Source organism: Vanessa tameamea, chromosome 12, assembly GCF_037043105.1.
Source record: "Vanessa tameamea isolate UH-Manoa-2023 chromosome 12, ilVanTame1 primary haplotype, whole genome shotgun sequence".
Lineage (NCBI taxonomy): Eukaryota > Metazoa > Arthropoda > Insecta > Lepidoptera > Nymphalidae > Vanessa > Vanessa tameamea.
The window spans coordinates 7,207,730-7,227,807 of NC_087320.1; the positions used below are offsets into that span (position 1 = coordinate 7,207,730).

At 30.1% G+C, this 20,078-nt stretch overlaps 1 protein-coding gene and 2 long non-coding RNA genes across 3 annotated transcripts; all 3 read right to left on the reverse strand.

Moving 5' to 3' along the window:
- Positions 1-2,136: 2,136 nt before the first annotated feature.
- Positions 2,137-5,843, reverse strand: LOC113393059 (uncharacterized). The gene is made up of 4 exons (XM_026629755.2): positions 4,432-5,843; positions 4,275-4,349; positions 2,855-3,002; positions 2,137-2,767 (listed from the first exon to the last, which is right to left on the reverse strand). Exons 1-4 carry the CDS (start codon positions 4,549-4,551, stop codon positions 2,601-2,603), a joined length of 510 nt encoding a protein of 169 aa, XP_026485540.2. The 5' UTR covers positions 4,552-5,843; the 3' UTR covers positions 2,137-2,600.
- Positions 5,844-6,213: 370 nt separating this feature from the next.
- LOC113393061 (uncharacterized) lies at positions 6,214-8,748 on the reverse strand. The gene is made up of 3 exons (XR_003368467.2): positions 8,592-8,748; positions 7,415-7,518; positions 6,214-6,332 (listed from the first exon to the last, which is right to left on the reverse strand). It is a non-coding gene; the product is annotated as an uncharacterized LOC113393061 (long non-coding RNA).
- Positions 8,749-11,313: 2,565 nt separating this feature from the next.
- On the reverse strand, positions 11,314-18,196 carry LOC113393060 (uncharacterized). Its single transcript, XR_003368466.2, has 3 exons — positions 18,043-18,196; positions 11,988-12,105; positions 11,314-11,604 (listed from the first exon to the last, which is right to left on the reverse strand). It is a non-coding gene; the product is annotated as an uncharacterized LOC113393060 (long non-coding RNA).
- Positions 18,197-20,078: the final 1,882 nt, after the last annotated feature.

The window sequence follows — 20,078 nt, forward strand, 5'->3', positions numbered from 1 at the left end:
TGTAACAAGTCACAGGCTTATTGATTCCCCGATTACGTTTCGTATAACCTAGTTTTTGTAAAGGAGATAATTTTATAGGTATATTAAAGTGACACTTTTTTCGGTTCATGCTAAAAAAAGTATCGAATTACTAAAAATAAAGGTATAAAATAAACTGCCAATAACACGTAATGGATTAGAATTTGAAGTTGTATGGATTATTTTTTTATAAAACAAAGATGTTTTTAGTAAATCATGATACCTTTCTTATTTTAACATTAATATTTTAAGGAAGATCTAAACATATATGTACCTACCCCTGTAATTAGTAACTTTGTGCAAGTTTATCAAGGTAGATACTATTGTTGTGTTCCGGTTTGAAGGGTGAGTGAGCCTGTGTAACTTCAGGCACAAGGGAAGTAACATCTTAATTATCGAGGTTGGTGCCACATTGACGTTGTATGGGATAGTTAATATTTTTTATAGTATCGAAGGCTATGGGTGGCCACTTATAATCTAGTGACCCATTTGTCAGTCCGTCTAATTATTTGAAATTAAAAAAAAAAGCATTCGATAGATCATATCAGCTCACTGTTCGATATTATAAGTATCGATAACTTAACAATAGATTAGAACAAATTTTATCGCTTTGCAGAATGTAGGATTAAACAAAATGTAATTCTTGTTTTAGCTTTTGTTACGTTTTGGTTCTGGGGTTCATTTATCTCCGAGCAACTAACGAAACATTTTTTTTTTAAATTAATTTTTCACTACCTTGGTAAACATCTTAAATTTGAATTTTATTAATTTTGTCGGTTTCAGTTTTATAGCATTTGAATGTTTACTGTCCATAAATGTATTCTTATCTAAAATATATCTGATGGCACTTTGAGTTAGCATTCATTTAGTTACTAAATATTGTCCGACACAACCACATCACAATAATTATTATGGTTATTACTTGTAACATTCGAGTTGATAAGTATATACTTATGATATTAAAATGTCAAACATAATATTACACCAAAAAATCAAATATATTTCTATTTTCATGTCATCATGCATATAGAAAAACTTCTGATTGCTTTCCGTCGAACATGAAGACAGAAGTTGAAGATCTTAAAAACAAAAATAGAACTGTACATTTTTGGATAGACAAACGAGCAAACGAGATATCTGAAGTACTTTGTTCATAGACAGGCTAAAAATATAGTTATTGATCTAAGGGGCTCTAAGCATCTGAGATCTTCCATTACAAACCTTTAAGTACACACTTTTTTGTTTATTGCAACATAATATAATGCCTTATTATGTTTTTTAAGCTCTAGAGGAAGGTAATATTGTGTTTTGAGAGTAAATGGATTGCTCCCATATATTGACTTGATGATTGAGAAATAAGTTTTTTCGAATGCAGATTCACACTCTTTAATTCTCAATCTGTCCAACTAAATTTCATAAAAAAATATAGAAAATCTGGCCTCGATAATGATTTACCTGATCCTCTCACATTATTGGGAGAAATGACTCTTTAGAAGGCGCGTTGAAGTAATTAGGAAAATCTCCTCCTAACAGCAGCTGAAGCGTATTAGACACAAATCAGTTTTTTCCAAATATAAAATTATCTACATTATCAGTAACCACTTGCGATGTGGAGCGCAGCTTCTCTTCACTTAATCTACTAAAATTGTAAGTTATTACGATAGTGACTGACGACAAGTTAACCAGTTTGGCTGATATTTACCGAGATGTCTCTGGTAGGTTACAAAGTTATTGATGTCCGATACATACAAAAACAACATTTTTTAGTTGGTTGGCTAGCCGATCGGTTTAAAATATACGATTTCTTTTTTAAGATCTTGGCACCTAGTTTGCCTGGGTTAAAGTTTACCTAGTTTGCGATTAAAAACAATTTCGCGATTTTTTATGGTTTCTATATCCTCTGACAAACCTATATAGTAAATATACATTTTTGAATGCAAATTTATGAACTTGTAATAGTTAATATAGTTTATTAAACACAAACAAGAACTACTAGAATTTTACAGTTGGTTATCTGAAAGATTATTAAGATGTACAGGACAATTTATGTGTATACCATAATCATAAAATGGACTGAATTATATCGATATTAAAAATAAAAGACAAAAATTTTGTTTTAATACTTTGATTCAATTCGATACACTTATTTTATAATAATTATTATAGTAAAGGAACACATTTATTTCATAGAATGTTCGTCTCAGGAAATGTGGATACTGCGCTTTCGGCATTACCGTCTTTACCTTAGGGCTCATGGGGCACGTGCCCAGGGCCCCCATCCTGAGAGGGCCCCGAAGAACCAACAATTTACCAAATTAAACCAAAAAATATCTAGCAAAAGGCGCCCAAATTCATGGGTGCCCAATGGCCACCATATCTTGAGACGGCTCTGGCTTTCGGTGATACATAGATACATATGGCGGAAGAAAATGGCGTCAATATTCATTTCTTATTCCAGATTATCTCTTTATGATGTTTCCTTTCAAACGTTTAGGATCTTGGATTGATTGCAACAATAAAGATAGGACAATTTTGATCTTGAAACCAATATGAATTAAAAAAAAACACTTAGTATATTATTTTTAATTTGTGTAGAATGTCTGTATCATTACAACCGTGAAAGAAAGGATAAGGCCCGCAAATCCGACTAAACCTTCTAAATTAACTGGACCTATACTTGCTGACAATTGAGTTTTTCTGGTTTCTAATAAATTAACCATAATTTTTATCTGTTCTCGGTATTCTGGATCTAAAAAAGAATCAAATAATGTTTAGTTAAAATTCTGTGATTAATGATTCATTAAATTCTAATTAACAATATCTTTATGTTTCATACTCAAATCATGGTAAATTAAAATATGTTCTATAATCATTCGTGATTTTCTTCTTTCGTCCATAAGTTTTTCGCCCATACCAGTCATAAACATTGGTCGAAAATTTATGAAAGAGTAATAATAGACATCCGCTTGAACAGAACCGATGTACTGAAAAAATAAATTATTAGTATTTTGCCTTACTCGGGTTTCTGTAACTTGCTTATTTAGGAAAAAACTTAACATTGAAAAATTTAGAAAACAGTCGGAACAACTTGTTTAACATTTAAGAAACTGTGCTTTTAGTACTTAGTAGTACTTTTAAATTTTCTACAGGCTCGTCAATAAAGGTTTTCATTCCTTTGTTTATTTTTAAAATAATAATATTAAAAATTAATTTATTTAAAATCCGTAAATAAAAACGTATTTTTTAAACGTTTGTCACGTGACATAAAACGCTCCTGATTGATCGGGTTTATGATGACGTCACTTGCTTGTAAACCTCGTTTGCCTACTTGCACCTACTTGCGTTATATTGGCTTTTGAAACTGTTTTAATAAGATTTTTCTATATTCTTTTAATGCGATCTGGCTGGCAATGAAATTTAGAAGCGAAAACTTTATCTTTCAAAATTATTTTCAGACTGAAACGCATTTTCTACTGATAGTAATTTGGTATGTCATTTTCCATCTGTAACAAACAAAAAAGATAGTCGGGATCTTTTAGTGTAATGCTTATTGAAATCATATAATCATAATTATAGAAAACAGCGGCAATAGTCTAAGTGAGTTGAAAGAGACATTCTCTTAAAATCATTGTTACATAAATCACTGTTAAATGTAAATGTTTAAGGATTGTACGCGCCACAGATTACAATACAGGCAAGTGACGTCATCTATCCACCCTAATGCAGCGTTATATTGTCAAACTAGCGTTTTGGCGCGCTATTTTAATATTGAATTTTTAATTTGATATTTTTCAGCAAATATGTAAAAGAATAAAAAAAAAATTCTACTAGGTTCCTTAACCTCTTCTAAATAATATAAAATGGATTTTAAAAACCTGTCTAGTCTATACTAGTATCAGTTGATTGCGGTATGCCAATATAATGCCGGCTACTATCAAATGCAGTCTATGAGATTGTTTAGCAGATCCTAAGCATATTATTAGTAGGTACTTAGCAGTCAATTCGTAGAGTTAAAATAAAACAAATACTTTATTAAGCTACATACGGATATTAGGGTCAACCTAAAATGTTGCTAACAGTTCTACTAGCACTTGTAACAGATCCTAGCCAGTTGAAAATATAAAGCTATAAAACATACTGAGCTCAAATATCATATAACAAAGGATAAGTGGAAGCAGTCGATGATGAGGTAGTGGTTCGGAATCAATGTTACATTAAGCTATACTTAGTTTATATAAGCAATTGTTTTACTTTACCTGTAATGTCGGAGATAAAAACCTGAAAAACAGAAGTATAGTGGATAAAAGCCATGTGCTGAACATCAACATCATCTGTAAATATATGAAATAATTTTAGTTTTAAAACTCCTGTTACTGTAACTTATTTTTTTACGTTTTCAACTAAAATAAACACCTGATTCGCGTATATTTTGTTGAAAAGATAAATACATTCAGAGATTTTATCATATATTTGCATGAGTTCAAACCAACAATAGCCATTATGGGATTCGGTTTGAACCGGATGACTGATCATTTTCTGAAAAAACAAGAGAAGTTGTTAAAACCAAAAAAGTGAAAATAAAAAATCGTCAGACTTCATTGAAAAGATTTATAATAATCGTTTTTGTAAATTTTAATTAAATATCCTACGACTTACATTAACAACTTTCGCAAACATACTATCTTTGAAGGTAAGTTCTTTTGATGTTGATATTTTCCCAGCTTTCTTTAACAGTATCGTATTAAAATTTAAAAATAGTGCATATATCACGATTATAAAAAAGAAACAATTTACGCCTTGAAGCATTTGAAGTATAAATGAGATGGCGGGTATTAAACTCCATGGTTGGTAATTTTTAATCATATATTTACAAGAAAAAAAGACAAAAGGCAATACGGTCAAGACAGTAACGAATATACGGCGTTTGAAAAAAAGTTTTTTATTTGTTTTGTAAAGGTCATCAATACTGTCCATTGTTTTAAGCAATCTTAAGTAATAAATGCTGTTTACAAAGTTCACAACAAATATGCTATGTATGACTTCAAAGGTTTGAGTCACTCCAAAGGTTTTTGATAAATTCTTCAAAGGCAATTCTGATTCCGATTCTTTTAATTCGATTCTGTCCATTATAACAAACAAAGATAAGTACAATATGATAATAAGTAGGCCATAAATTTTGTTAAATTTATTAACTTTTTTGATACCAGTTTTGCTGTATTCAAAATAACACATTCCAAATAACATCGATAAATATGAAAGAGGCTTCAGGGTATACGCTAACGAATATGGATTAATAGTATTATTTATCCTTTTATTATTTATAGTTACGAATGTATTTCTATTAACAACGAATGGTTTTAAATTTAAAGATGGATGGACAGCAATATCACTTTTATAGAGCATCTTCGAATGTTCGTTATGAATAAATGTTGGATGTATGTAATGTACTGAAATGGTTCTAATGAAGTGACGGAATTTATAACATTCATCAAATTAATATTAGTTAATGGATTGCGTGAACTGATACGAATATGATTACCTATAATTTCGATTGTTTCAATATTTAATTACTGTTTTTATTATAGGAATGTTTTATTATACCAAATTTATTGGAATTGTATAAGGTACTATTTGTAATCAGAAACATATATTTATTAAACTATTATATATTTTAATTGCTTAAAAAATGTTGTCATTTAATATTAATACGGGTTGAAGGTAATAACAGCTTATCCCTAGATCTTGGATTCGATCCTCGGATTGGTTCGATAAAAAATATTAGGTTTTTCTGTTAATAAACTCTCAGTTGCAGTTCACCCCCGTGTTACGGAAAATAATACGTAGCGTAATTATGTGACCGATAAAGAGTGCATCTGGGTTTTGTGCACACACTAGTGCTCGATATATGGTCGAAATCGATCTGGACATATAACAACAATATTAATATGCTAATACTTTTTAACGAGATATTTTAAACGAATATATTTCATAGATAATAAATCACGTAATGTAATTTTACTATATTGAAAAAACAGCTGTTAAACAAATATAATAGGCGTCAGTAGCCGGGTTTAAAGGTAACCGTTTCAAAATTTCTTGAAGTCTGTAATCTCGAAGAGTAGTTACAGGATCGATTTTGCTAATAAGGTTTCTCAATAAATAAGTTTTACGAGTATTTAAATAAATATATTTTAGTATTTTATTAAGTATTTAAAACTATTTACACATATCATAATATCTTACAAGTACCATCAATTAATCATTTATAGCTGATATTTTCTTCTTAATTGATGTCGACACTTCAGGTATTTAATCTGCAATAATATATATAATTAGCACATCATAATTTAATAATATATAATTAATAATCTATTATATTTTTACGAGAATTTCTTGTCTCTTATCTATATGATGTATTAATTTTAAAATTACTTAAAGGCTATTTAAATTCTAAAAACAAAAATTTGTATGTACCAGTGTTACCAGATCATCCACCTAAGATCCACCAAATAATTCACATATGATGATATTTTGGATGAATATCAAAACTAAATTATATTATAACATACTTAGTGAGGCGAACCAAACTGCACTGAGTCCAAACGAATTATTAATTTGTAATATCGTGTCATCGACCGTACCACGTATTTTTTATAAGGAGTTGGATGGATCCGATTGATATGAACTTTTCGAATTACGATTCATAAGATATATAAATATTTAGGAAGTATAGAATTAAATATGACTAAAAAGTGAAATATCGATTATTGATCGTCTCAAAACTGAAAGAAGCTTATTAAATTTTACCAATAAGTATAAATAATTAATAGTTTTCTGTAAATATAAAACAAAATACATTAAGCTAATACTCTGATAAATTAAATAATCTTATGTTCTTTACAGTTATTATTTATATTACTATGCGTGAAAATAAGTTATCTAAGAATACTCTGACAAAATAAATTGGCTGGGTCAGAGCCTTTTCAGGTACCCTTCGTAAACTGTTTACTTGTGAATAAATAAGTATTTATCTTTCTATCTATTATAAGTACTTATTACCTTTTTAAAATAACTCAAATAGCGTACCTCACTTTCCATTAACTTCTAAAATTTTATGAAATTTCGCTTAATTTTTTCTTCAGATTTATTTAATTTTTTAAAACTAATGAATAAAAAGAAAATTAATATTTCTTTGAATTAAATAAACTAAAGTAAATAACTATATGTAAGATTTCAACAACGTTATGATAAATACAAAAAAATTCAAGACTTAGACAAGCCCAGACTGGGTTGCAGATTTAAATTTGTATGTTGTGAAGATATTCACGGACTCATGAACAAAGATGAACTTTGTCTTTTGAGTCCACATCAAAGGTTATAAATAAATAATACTTACTTTTAATATAGTCACCAACGAACAGTACTATTAACACTATAGCAGCGATTATAGCCATCATTATTAGACAGCTTACAAGTTGACAAACCAGTGAACAAATACAACTGAAAAAAAAATACACTTAGACTAAAATAATTGACATTTAATCAAGTTTTTTACAATGTCTAGTACAATGGATCTAACGTGTGTAGTAATCCGTGCCTTTAATACTACTTTTCCTTGAAATAGAAGAATTGTCCAAGAACCCTTTAGATATATTTACAACACACATTATTTTGGCTTGAAGTTTGTGCAATTGTAATTACAACAAGGTATAGGTGCAGGATACCTCGCAGTAGAATAAAGCATTTTAGAAAACACATTTGGTATTGCGATTAAACCTTCTCCCCTTGTGTCATATTGACATCCCTTCTGATGGATGGGTGATTGATAGTAAGTTGCCACCATCCGTAGATATTGATGCTGTAAGAAATATTAACCATTCCTTACGTCACAAAAATGCCCCGCCAACATTGGGAGCTAAGAAGTTACATCCCTTGTGCCTGCACTTATATTTTGGCTCACTCACCGGAACACAGCAATAATAAGTAGTGCTATTTGGCGGTAGAATATCAGACGAGTGGACGGTACCTACACAGACAGTCTTTGCACAAAGCCCTACAACCAAGCAATTATGCACATAATACACTATAATAATATTTTCCGCGCAGTTGCCTAGCCTCCTTTGGCAATGGCCGTCGTGGTAATCGGTATCGGGCTAGAGGACATTCTAATACTTTTGATTATAGGCAATGTAAGGTAGGGCAATAGTATAAGATTTGGTTTTTACTTCTATTCATCATCTATGAATACGGATACTTGATGCTGATGAAAATGCTATCATCTTCAAAGTTGATATTCAATATTTTGTACAAAATAAGGACCGCCTTTCAGTACATATTATCTCACATATGTATAAATATTTAGCCAATATCTAATAGATAGTATATATAGTAGTTGAACATCACGAAACTCTTATAAATACCCAACCCGTGGAAGAATAATCGCCCTCTTTCCTACAAATTTATTTTGGTAATGCCAAAAGTGTACACACAGAATTTTCTTTTAAAAATGGAATTCATTTTCTGTTCAATGAGATGAATTTAAATGACAAATAAATACATAATAAAGTACTTACCACATATTGTATTAATGTTATATTGATTTAATTTTAAAGTAATAATGCATTTACTTAGTAGCAGCTTTACTGTGTTCACAATACACCTGAATGTGAATTATGAATATTATTATAGAAGTAAACTCAAGGGTCTATGACTTATTTTGCTTTTTAATTAGTAAAATTAAACTCTATTGTTAGTGTAATTAAGATTGAGTATTGGACATTCATGAAGAATCATTTATGATGTACAAGATAACATTTTCTATTGCATATTGTCAACACCGAGTATAGTTCTTGCTAAATTAATGTACCTATTCAATTGTACAAGTCTTTTTTTTAATTTTTACCAATTTTATTGTAGAAACACTTGTTATGGCTTGTATTCTATTGTGTATATGGCTTTTTGTGAGTTACCAAAACCAAAACATCCCTTTTTTATTTCAGATTACCGGTTTTAATTTAAATATTTTAGTATTTTCGTCACAAATTGAACTGATTCATCACCACGCTTATGAAGCCGCGGATTTTGCTAGTAATTACTAAAATACCCTTTTAATTAAATAAAAATGAATTACTTACTTATTGTTATATTTTATCAAAGCACAGATCAAGTGACAAGGCTTACCAATCTGTCAAAATACTGAGCTCTCATTGGACGCGCATATAGCGTCATTGGCTGTCATTGACCAATGACCACTCACCTTCAATTCAAATTAGTTAATTTGACTATGATTATCATTTCAGGTTATGGACGTATTCAATACTATAAAATTAAATAAACATGACAATAGATACTTTCGGAACAGAAGAAGTGTAGCGCCAAAAGCACTATAAAATCATGTCAAACTATACGAACGCAAAAACGCAAAACGAAAGTAAAATAGTTACGTTATTAGGTACATAAAAACAAAACACTAGCAATAACAATTATATAAAAAAAAAAAAAGAATTAAAAAGCTAATTTAATTGTTCATAGCGATCACCTTTATCAGTTTCAACACTATTATCGGTGACGCAGAAATCAATATAGATAAAAATGTGATAGATAAATAGTTCGAAAACACGAAAGTATGGCATAGATATATTTGTATGCCATGATTGCTAGTTATAAAAATATTATGTTCTTAAAATGGTATAATAATCATTCGATTGCAAACAGCACAAAAAAATTTGCAGCGATCTGCTTAGAATTTACTACCTAGAGCATTTTTGATGACATTGCGCATTGCGGCGTTTGCCTGATGTTGTATTTGTTCGTAGTGAACGATAAAAACGATATCGATAATTATTAAAAAAGTTTGCTTTCAAGATGGTTTTTTATTACAAACTTATTACATTTATCTCTAGTTTTTATAAAAACAAATATATTATTAATGTAATTATTTTTATTTTGTCGTGCCAAAGAATGCCATCGCATCTTTATAGTAGGTATAAATCCCACATAACCCAGTACCCTTAACAGAAGCAAAGATTGTTTCCCTCACCGGAACACCGTTCAAACCAGAACACAACAATACTAAGTACTGTTGTTTGGCGGTAGAATATCTGATGAGCGGGTGGTACCTACCCAGATTTGCACAAAGCCCTACCACCAAGTAAAATATAAAATGAACAAGTGATCGTGATATTATTAGTACATAATTCCTTACCTTAAACAATTGGTTTAACGTTACTTTGAATGCTACAAAATTACTTCTTCACATATTGATATTATAAAACTATTAAATGTATTTAATAGTATTGACGAACACTATATTATACACATTTTTCTGAAATGAGAAAATATTATAATCTTTATATTAAAATTATTACGATTTAATGGAAATGTTTTCGGAGTTTTCTTTTTTATTGAAAAGTTCATAAATTTCGTACGGAAAATGACTCTTAAGTTATGTCAAATGTCTCTCAGAATAAATTGGTTTGTCATGTCAGTTAATAAAGAATAAACATTTTTGTTGGCTATGGTTAAAAGAATTAAATTTACCAAAACTTTACGGCCTTCTTGGTTCCTCACTTCCTGACATTATTGATTTGAAATTTGGAAGAGTGATTGTTTAAAAAATCACCCCAGAGCAATATTTAAAAATAAATGCATTTAATGCATTCATAATTAATCTAAATTCATATTATACGAGTAAAACTGAAGACTTTGTTTGTTTGTTTGAACCCGTTAATCTCAGGAACTACTGGTTCGATTTGAAAAAATCTTTCAGTGTTAGATAGTCCATTTGTCGAGGAAAGCTGTATACATCATTACGCTATGACCGATAGCCAATATCTCCAATATAACCGAGGTCCGAGCGAAGTCAGGACAAGCAGCTAGTATTTGATACCATGGTATTAGAACAGAATATGTTCCACAATTATCTTTAAATTATTACATTTATATCATTTTTATATTTTCAATTATATTCCGTATACATCCATCAACACACAAGTGATTCAGACAATAATTTAATTTACGAAAATACGGATATTTATTATATTATATTTATAGTAATAGGATAATAAAACAACAAAATAATATTATAAAATGTATTTCATTAGTTTTTTTACAATTTAATAAGTTATAGTTAATTTAAAATAATTGTGAAGAGATAGAATCGAAAAAAAAAAGATTTATACAAGAAACAGACATTAAGCGAGGTAAAACATTAGCGTGTTAAAATAAACCTTCACAGTTAACTGTTTTATTTTAAAAAAATATCACATTTTGGACAATTCTTCTGTTCGTTTGTTTGTTCAATTAAAGTTAATTAATTAATTAATGTTATTTAAGTTAAATTGCTTAGTGAATCAGCGGCGAAAATTGTAGTTAATCATTATATTTGTTTCAATATAACAATAACCTTTTATTACCGATTACATATCAATAGTATTTTACATCCGCTTAAAATTAAATATTAAGTCTATGATAAATTATTAATACTTAGATTATATTACGCATCTCGTGCTTTTTTCTTGTGTGTTATGCTCCATTCCCCAATCTCAGAGTGCTTCTTAATACGTTATTCACATTGCCGTCAGTGCCCTATTAAAAATAAAATATAAAAAAATTATAATTCGTTGCGATACGGGATTACGAATTATCATACACGCTTTATCAATAAATTCTTTAGTAAATTACTTACAAGCGGTTCCAAATGCTACATTTTTGTGGACGGTCATATCGTATACGGTTTGTGGTCACTAACACCCATAGACTATGGTGCTGTAAGAAATATTGACCATTCCCTACATCGCCAACGCGCCGCAAACCTCGAGAACTAAGATGTTATGTCCCTTGAGCTTACACGCGCTAACTTGATTTGGCGGGCTCGAACAAAGCTCTACCCCAATTTTACAAATTTTAAATTGTATATGTACAATACAATACAATACAATAACACACTAATAAAAAAAAAGTTGTATTACCTCTTTTACGAAGATCACTCCCGTCGCCCACAATATAAGTAGGATTATACCCACGATGACTATTAACGAAAAGAATAAACTGATGATCTTGCAAAGAAGACCGCATACACAACTTAGACTGAAAAAAGGAAATAAGTAATTAATTAATTATTTTTATTACAACTAAAATAAAAAGTTAATTTAATAGCTTTCATTAAACCCATGTACTTAAACAAATAAAATAATAAACTAGCTTATATTATTTAATTTTTGTATGATATTGGTAGGCGGACGAGAAAATGGGCCTGATGGTAAGTGGTCACCACCGCCAATAGATAATAGCGCTGTAAGAAATATTAACCATTCTTTACATCACCAATGCGCCACCAATCTTGGGAACTAAGTTGTTATGTCCCTTGTGCCTATAGTTACACTGGCTCACTCACCCTTCAAACCGGAACACAACAATACTTAGTACTGCTGTTTGGTGGTAGAATATCTGATGAGTGGGTGGTACCAACCCAGACGGGCGTGTACAAAGCCACCATCAACAGCGCCAACAATATACACAGTTGAAATTAATTCGGTTTGTTGGAATAATATTTTTCATTTACAATATTTGACCCACACAATAACGATCGGTAAAGTTAAACAAAACATGTAAAAGAAAAGATATAATGTTTTTATGGTCAGTTTTTATATTCAAGAAAGTGATGAAAGAATTAATGTCTTTTAGTTTGTGGAACTTTATTTACATATTTATACATTAAACATACATAAGTCCTTCTATTAACAAAACTGGCAATATTCGTGTCATAAATTATTTATTAGTCACATGTGCTTTCTTAAGAGTTAAAACGGCTCAATTGCCAAATCACAATTGCTTTCTAGCACCATATAAATCATAATCTTTATTAATATTATAAATTCGAAAGTAACTCTATTTGTCTGTTGCTCATTCACGGCAAAGCCGCTGAACAAAATTCGATGAAATTTAGTATAAAGCAAGTTTGAGCTTCAAGAAAGGACATAGGCCTTTTATGCTTTACACTACCAACAGGTTGAAAAAATATTTATGTTTATAATTTAACTAGCGCACGACGGTAAAGTAAGCATGTGTTACTTAATACATGTTTATCAACAGCCCACATTGAAACAAAATTGTGAATTATTTTCATGAAACGAGGAAGGCTTGGCCCAGGAGTGTTGGTAACAGCACCTGCTGTTTTTTTATCTTGATATTATTTAAAGTACAATTACATGCTCAATATTTTACATTGATTTTCAAACTAACAAGGCTTATCTCTTTTAAAGATATATTTATATCTTATCTTATCGTACTGATAAAGTTGAAAATGGTATACTGACGACAAAAAATGCGATATTCCCGACACGGAATTCAGCTATTATTATTATTATAGATATTATTATGTTTAATAAAATAATTACATTACTTTAATAAGCTATATAATATTTTACATTGTCTTAATGGAATGCAACTATGTTATATATATCTGTATCGATATGCAATATTGATATGGAATGCCACCCACCATTTCGTAGTTGTATAAATTGCACAGAATAATGTTATGAGTGCGTTGAATGTTTCATGCACGATTTATAAATTGTATACAATACATGTGACATTGTTAGAAAAAAAAAACTACTGACGACTCACATGTTTGCCAGCATTTCTTTGTAGAACCTACAAACAGTCGAGCGTAAGATTTATCTTATATCATAATATAATGTAAAATGAGTATGTAGATTTATTTATAATGTTAACTACAGTCTACTCGAATAGTATTATGAAATTTATAACTACATTGTATTTTGGCGAATAAGTCTAGTATTTTTAGTGTTTTAACTAGGCATGGTTTGCGATATAGTACGTTATCTTGAGTGTTGAGCAGTGACTAACTTGTGCGTCTCTAAGTTTATTACTCATGACTAAAACGAAGGTCAAAAATATTTGGGCAGAAAAACTGAGCCTGCAGACGAAAATATGAAAGTTGGTGGTGTCTGTCTGGTGAAAGTCTATCATTATAGGAAGCCAATTCAGCTGTTTTTCCCTATTCTGAAATTTATTTGTTGTTATTGTTGTTTAAATGTATTTATTGTATATATTCGGCTAAGTTTGATATTCTATCAGACAATAACAGTAAAAGCAATAGAGTGCACAAATCTTTGCGTACACACTCGTGTACTTAGTATAATCTCCGGCATTTATACCTTGTTTTGAGATTGGCCGCTTTGATTGAAACTCGGGAGGATATTGAGTCGATATTTCGGTCAAATAATACTCATTTCCAAAATTTGGAAGTTAAATGTCTTAGGATTCCTGTGCCTCGTAAAGCACTCTCCTCGTGTTGAATTGTCGTTCCATCGGAATGCTCTCATGATCCAATGGGAAGAAAATTCGCAACATTACTAAATCATGTATGTAGGTACGTGCTTACCGCTAAAGTGTAGCACTACTTATTCCTTATTCTGTACTGCAGTTGTTAATACGCCTAAAACCCTAAATAGTGGAGAGAGCTCCCGCGTGTACACACTTGAGCACTATAATAACTCATTGATTTATATCTTGTGAAATTACGAGAACTTGCAATTTTGTGGGCGTACTAAGTGATATTTTAACAATAAGCTTACATTTTCTCACCAAACTATTCAATCAAAATTATTAAGTTCGGACAAACCCACGGATAAAGATCTTATTTTTTTACATAATGTGTCATAAGATATTACAATTGTTAATTAATAATAGATAAAACTCTCTGAAGTGATAACATCGGACAAAGATATAAAATGGGATTATAGTCGACGAAAATATATTAATTAAAACGTGCACGTGAAGTGATCATTTCAAACGTGACTTCTTGGAATGTAACAGTTATTATTATAATCACGCTTTATCATAAAATATATTACATGAAAATAATAATTATTAACGCACGAATTAGTTTGTTGTTTTCGTTAAGTTTCATTCTGTTAGAACGAAAACTAGCCGAAGGTTATGATTTATTTTATTTATTATATTCATAAAACCATATACGTACATGTGACATCCACTGTCACAGTTATGACGTCAAAAGGATATATGTACGTATAGCCTATTCTAATGGAAGTATGTCATATGATTTGCTAATAACTCAGCTATATTGTGCACTACTAAGAGTTTATGATAAATAAATCTTTATTTAAAATACAACACAATTACATTTATCTAATTATTTCCACTTTAATTTTACATCCAAAATTCTGACAATAGTTTCGTCGACGTTCAAAACGCCATTTTTTTCGCACAAAAGTCGGTTTTTTATGTATCTAAAAAAACACTCGGCTTTGTTTTTATTTATTGTTCGAATTTCATCTCTGAGGAAGAGAAATTATTTAGTTGCGAATGAATTAAATAATCCTATTATTAACAGTTTTCCTGTTGGGATACCGTTATCCGATTTTAATGAAAAACTTTAGGTAACAAAAGCTTACATGAAAAAACAACAGGAAAATTCGTTCTGTAGTTTTCGAGATTAGCGTGTACTACAGGCAGGCAAAGAAAAATAAGATGAAGTTACTTTGTTTGTACTCTTTTAATACATGTACGGATGTATTGTATGTATAGATTTGAAACTTTTTATGTATTGATGTTTTTTACTTAATTACTCAAAAACCGTTGACGGATTTGGATGAAATTTGGAATAGAGGTATTTTATACCCATAACACGTAGTTATGGATATACAAATATTTTTCTTGTTTGCTAGTAATACAAGGTAAGCATTGCGATGGATCTTCATTTTTTTTTTTTTTGTAATGTAATATCTGATATTGCTTACCTATTGATAGTACGTTGTTACGTAACAGATTGTGTAGAAAAACGTAAAAACTAAAAAAATGACTATGTCTGAATTTCATTGTCATTTTAATGTATATCTATAAGATTGATATTGGGCTATGATACATAGTGTATTTAATAATACAATAATAAGACAATAACTCTATAGTGATATGATACGTTGAAGGTTACTATGCAAAATGTTGACAAGGCATGTTTAAAAACACGTACAGAGCCAATCAGATTATTGGCTGGAACATAACAAATTAAAATTCACAAGTTCCAATATTAAAATTGCGGAAATGGGTGTTGGATGTTCGTTATACATGGTGTCATTTAATGGCAACATACTCCATATTTTACGATACCCATATTTTGAATTAATTAAATTAATGAAAACGTTACGTTTTTATTGACACCTGTCAGATAAATAATGATATTGGCGAAATAATCTGTGCCGTTTTGGAACAAATAAAAGTAACAAAAAAATATATATATTACAATAAATACAAATTCGGTTCGGTTGCGGCTCGTATAAACCTAAAAGCTTGTTTTAGGAAAAGTTTTAGGATTGGTTAGATTTACCATACTAACAATAGAACGATTATTGCATAAAGTGGAAACATCGTATCGTAATTCGAATAAGTTATTGATCTCAGTGTGTGTTCATATTAAGAGAAATTTTTCAAACTAAAATATATGTTCTATTTTTAAAGAAGGTACGCAGACTGGGAAACGGACCATCGGAGGGTCACTACCAACCATAGACATTGGCTGTTACAAATATTAATCATTATTTACATTTCCAATGCTCCACTAACTCTGGGAACTGAGATATTATGCCCTTGTGCCTGAACTTCACTAGGTACAGCTTACTACAAAATACATCAGGCACTTTTTTAATTACCTTTTAGGGTGTACAATACTGTACATTATGATCTATCTCGTAGGGTTCAGCTAGCGTTTGCAATGTAAGCGCATAAAATGTGTTTATTTACGACATCACTTCAGAAACCTCTAAAATTATCAGTGTTACTCTACTATATTGTGCAAGTATTATACATATAAAACTTCCTCTTGAATCAAACTATCTATTAAAAAAACCGCATCAAAATCCGTTGTGTAAGTTGTGTATTTAAAGATAGGGATAGACAGCGGTAAGCGAATTTGTTTTATACTATGTAATGATGATTATATACAGGAAGCTATAATTGTCGGTGTTATTTTATTGTTTAGTAGCTGAACTTGCAGCTTTACCTGCGCGAAATTTATAAAATACAAACTTCCAACCCCTGTTTTACCCCCTTAAGGATAGAGTTTCGTAAAATCTTTGAAATAAAAATATCTGTAGTTTTCGAATGACGTCACATCAAAATAGTTTTCTCGTTATAGTGTCATATATGACGTATACTGATTATTAACCACCTGCTTGTTCTAGTCGTTAGCTTGTACGGATGTAGATAGTGGGTTTACGAGTTCGAAACCGGGTTCGGCCTATAAATTTAATGGGGATTTCCATTATAAACTTCGTACTTAGTTTGTCTCCGTTGAAAAGGGGTATTAGGACATAATTATTATGATGATATTTAGTAAGTATTTAACACTCTTTTATAACTATACTTTACATTTTTACATTAATTTTGCATATATGGAATGCCTTTAATCTTGCACATAAAGGCTGATAATTTAATCTGTAATTAGGCTAAATTGTGTCTACTACGAAAAAAATAAAATCTGATTTTTTTTTTATTTATAAGTTACACCTGTGCTACATTTTAAGTACTGCTATTAAATATTACCTATTTAAATAAAAATATAGCAGATATACATATATGTATATCTGTAGCAAAATAAAAGTAAATTTAATAAAAGTAATCCAGAAAACAAGACGAATTAAAATATCACATTTATAAAGTAAATCGGTTTAGTAATTATCGTTTTGTACGATAGGTTCGTTAGCTAGAAAATAATACATAAAAAAGTGAAAAATAAAAAAATATAAACGACCTTCCTAAGAGCTGGTGCAAAGCATTATCCACGGCACGTACCGAAGTAACGGTTAAACAGGTCGCCTTGAGAGTGAAAGAGATGGAAGACGAATCTCGTACAATATAATATTGTAAAATTCTTAATATTATTTAGAACTAAAACGAACGTGTAATGTTATTTTTAGATGAACGCTTACTAAACGTTCACATCAAGCTATGACTGCTCATTTGTTTTTAGTAAATTTTACTTACCACATTTTGAGTTGATTTATTTGTCACGTGTTCTCACTAGTGCCTTTCACGAGTTACTAAATATCTGGCGAGTATTGAAAATATAAATAATATTTACGTTGATAAGAATAAATTAGATATTCCGAAAACTGTATCTACAAGCAAAATAATGTAAGTCAGGAAATGATTTGTTTTTACTAATGCGTAACACAATTTACGCGTAAGTTATTTGAGGTTATGTTCAAATATTATGTTAAATGCTGTAAGCCAAGCAATATTACTAATCATTTTATTTTCTTACTACCCAAAGATATATTTTAATATGATGAAAGTATGTGGTTTTAGAAATTGCGTTTATATAATTGCTTACTGCCAGTCCAAATTTCACTCAATGAATTATATTATTTCTGCTAAAAGTGATAACTCCTCGCTAACTATTGAGCTATTGGGACTATTAATGCTTTATTGCAGCATAATTAATATTTAATAAATACATAATAATAATCCAGTATAGGTAATTAATATTTTAATTTTCTTTCAATGTGACTTATTACCAGTTGTCAACTACGACCTCGCTCGTATGTTAGTCGCCAAGTTGACTTTATGCCTAAATTTCATGAAATTCGATTCAATGGTTTGGCTGTCAAAGAGCAACAGACAGACAGAATTAATTTTGTAATTAAAATGTTCGTATACATAAAGGGCTTGCTTATGTGACAACCTAAAACAGATGAGAGATACACAAATAATATTTACATTATTAATTTTAAGGTTTTTGGTAAATTGCGTAATTTAAAATATTCTAACTTGTGAAGTTTATATTCTGTCCAAACTTCTATTCTTCTTTTTAATTTATGTGGTATAAAATTAAGATATAATATTCATAATTTTGTAATTATAAATAATTGCTTATACAATGTTTTGATGTGCCATTGTTAATTATTTATAAGAAATGGTTTATTTTGAGTGTGCACTTTATAGAATTTACCGATTTCGTACGAGTGTTCGAGAAAACGATTTTGAGTCATATCTCGTAAATCCGTATCGCGATATCATCATTGGCATAAAAAGGTATGTGAATGTTTTAAAAATCAAAGGAGTGATATGATAAGATAAAAAATTTCACAATCGTTCCCAAATATATTATGTGTTATTAAAATATAGCGTTAGTTTCAGGGGATCAATTCCATTGACAAATTTCTTATTTATCGCGAATAAAATGATAAGTAGTCGTTGCCGTTTAGCCGTTTACATATTATTTTATTTAATTATTTACTTGTAACTTAAAATTGAGCCGAGATGGCCCAGTGGTTAAAACGCGTGCATCTTAACCGATGATTTCGAGTTCAAACCCAGGCAGGCACCACTGAATTTTCATGTGCTTAATTTGTGTTTATAAATCATCTCGTGCTCGGCGGTGAAGGAAAACATCGTGAGGAAACCTGCATGTGTCTAATTTCAACGAAATTCTGCCACATGTGTATTCCACCAACCCGCATTGGAGCAGCGTGGTGGAATATGCTCCATACCTTCTCCTCAAAGGGAGAGGAGGCCTTAGCCCAGCAGTGGGAAATTTACAGGCTGTTTATGTTATGTTATGTTTATGTAACTTAAAATTTGTGTTCTATAATTTATTTATCCAGTATTGACATAAAAGTTTACGATTACGTCTAATTTTGATATAACGGTTTATAGTGACATCTACCCCTAGTACGAGTTTCAATACTTCATGCGTTAATAACGTATCGACTTCTCGAAAATGTTTACGAAGTATTTGTATTTAGTAGTATGAGTTTGACATTACAGGTTTGCGATAAAACCATGATAACCGTCGAACTACTCGAAATAGACTACACCACAATTTATATTTCCATCTCACTTACACGCGCAAAAAAAGGTGAGAAAAATATATTCGGCCATATTTATTGTATTTGACATTTGTCGCAAAGTATTGTCTCTAAAATTTTGAAGGTTATATTATCTTATTTTACAATGTTTATTTTATTAAAAGAAATAAAAACTCTGAATGTATTAATTTGTAAGTGTTTTAGTAGTGG

Bases quoted from the DNA above. Each gene is read 5' to 3' on its own strand.
- LOC113393059 (XM_026629755.2), bottom strand. From the start codon at position 4,551: ATGATCAGTCATCCGGTTCAAACCGAATCCCATAATGGCTATTGTTGG. The intron at 4,350-4,431 runs GTGTTTATTTTA...ATATATTTACAG, and splicing joins ACAAAATATACGCGAATCAG to ATGATGTTGATGTTCAGCAC. The intron at 2,768-2,854 runs GTATGAAACATA...ATTCTTTTTTAG, and splicing joins TTTAATTTACCATGATTTGA to ATCCAGAATACCGAGAACAG.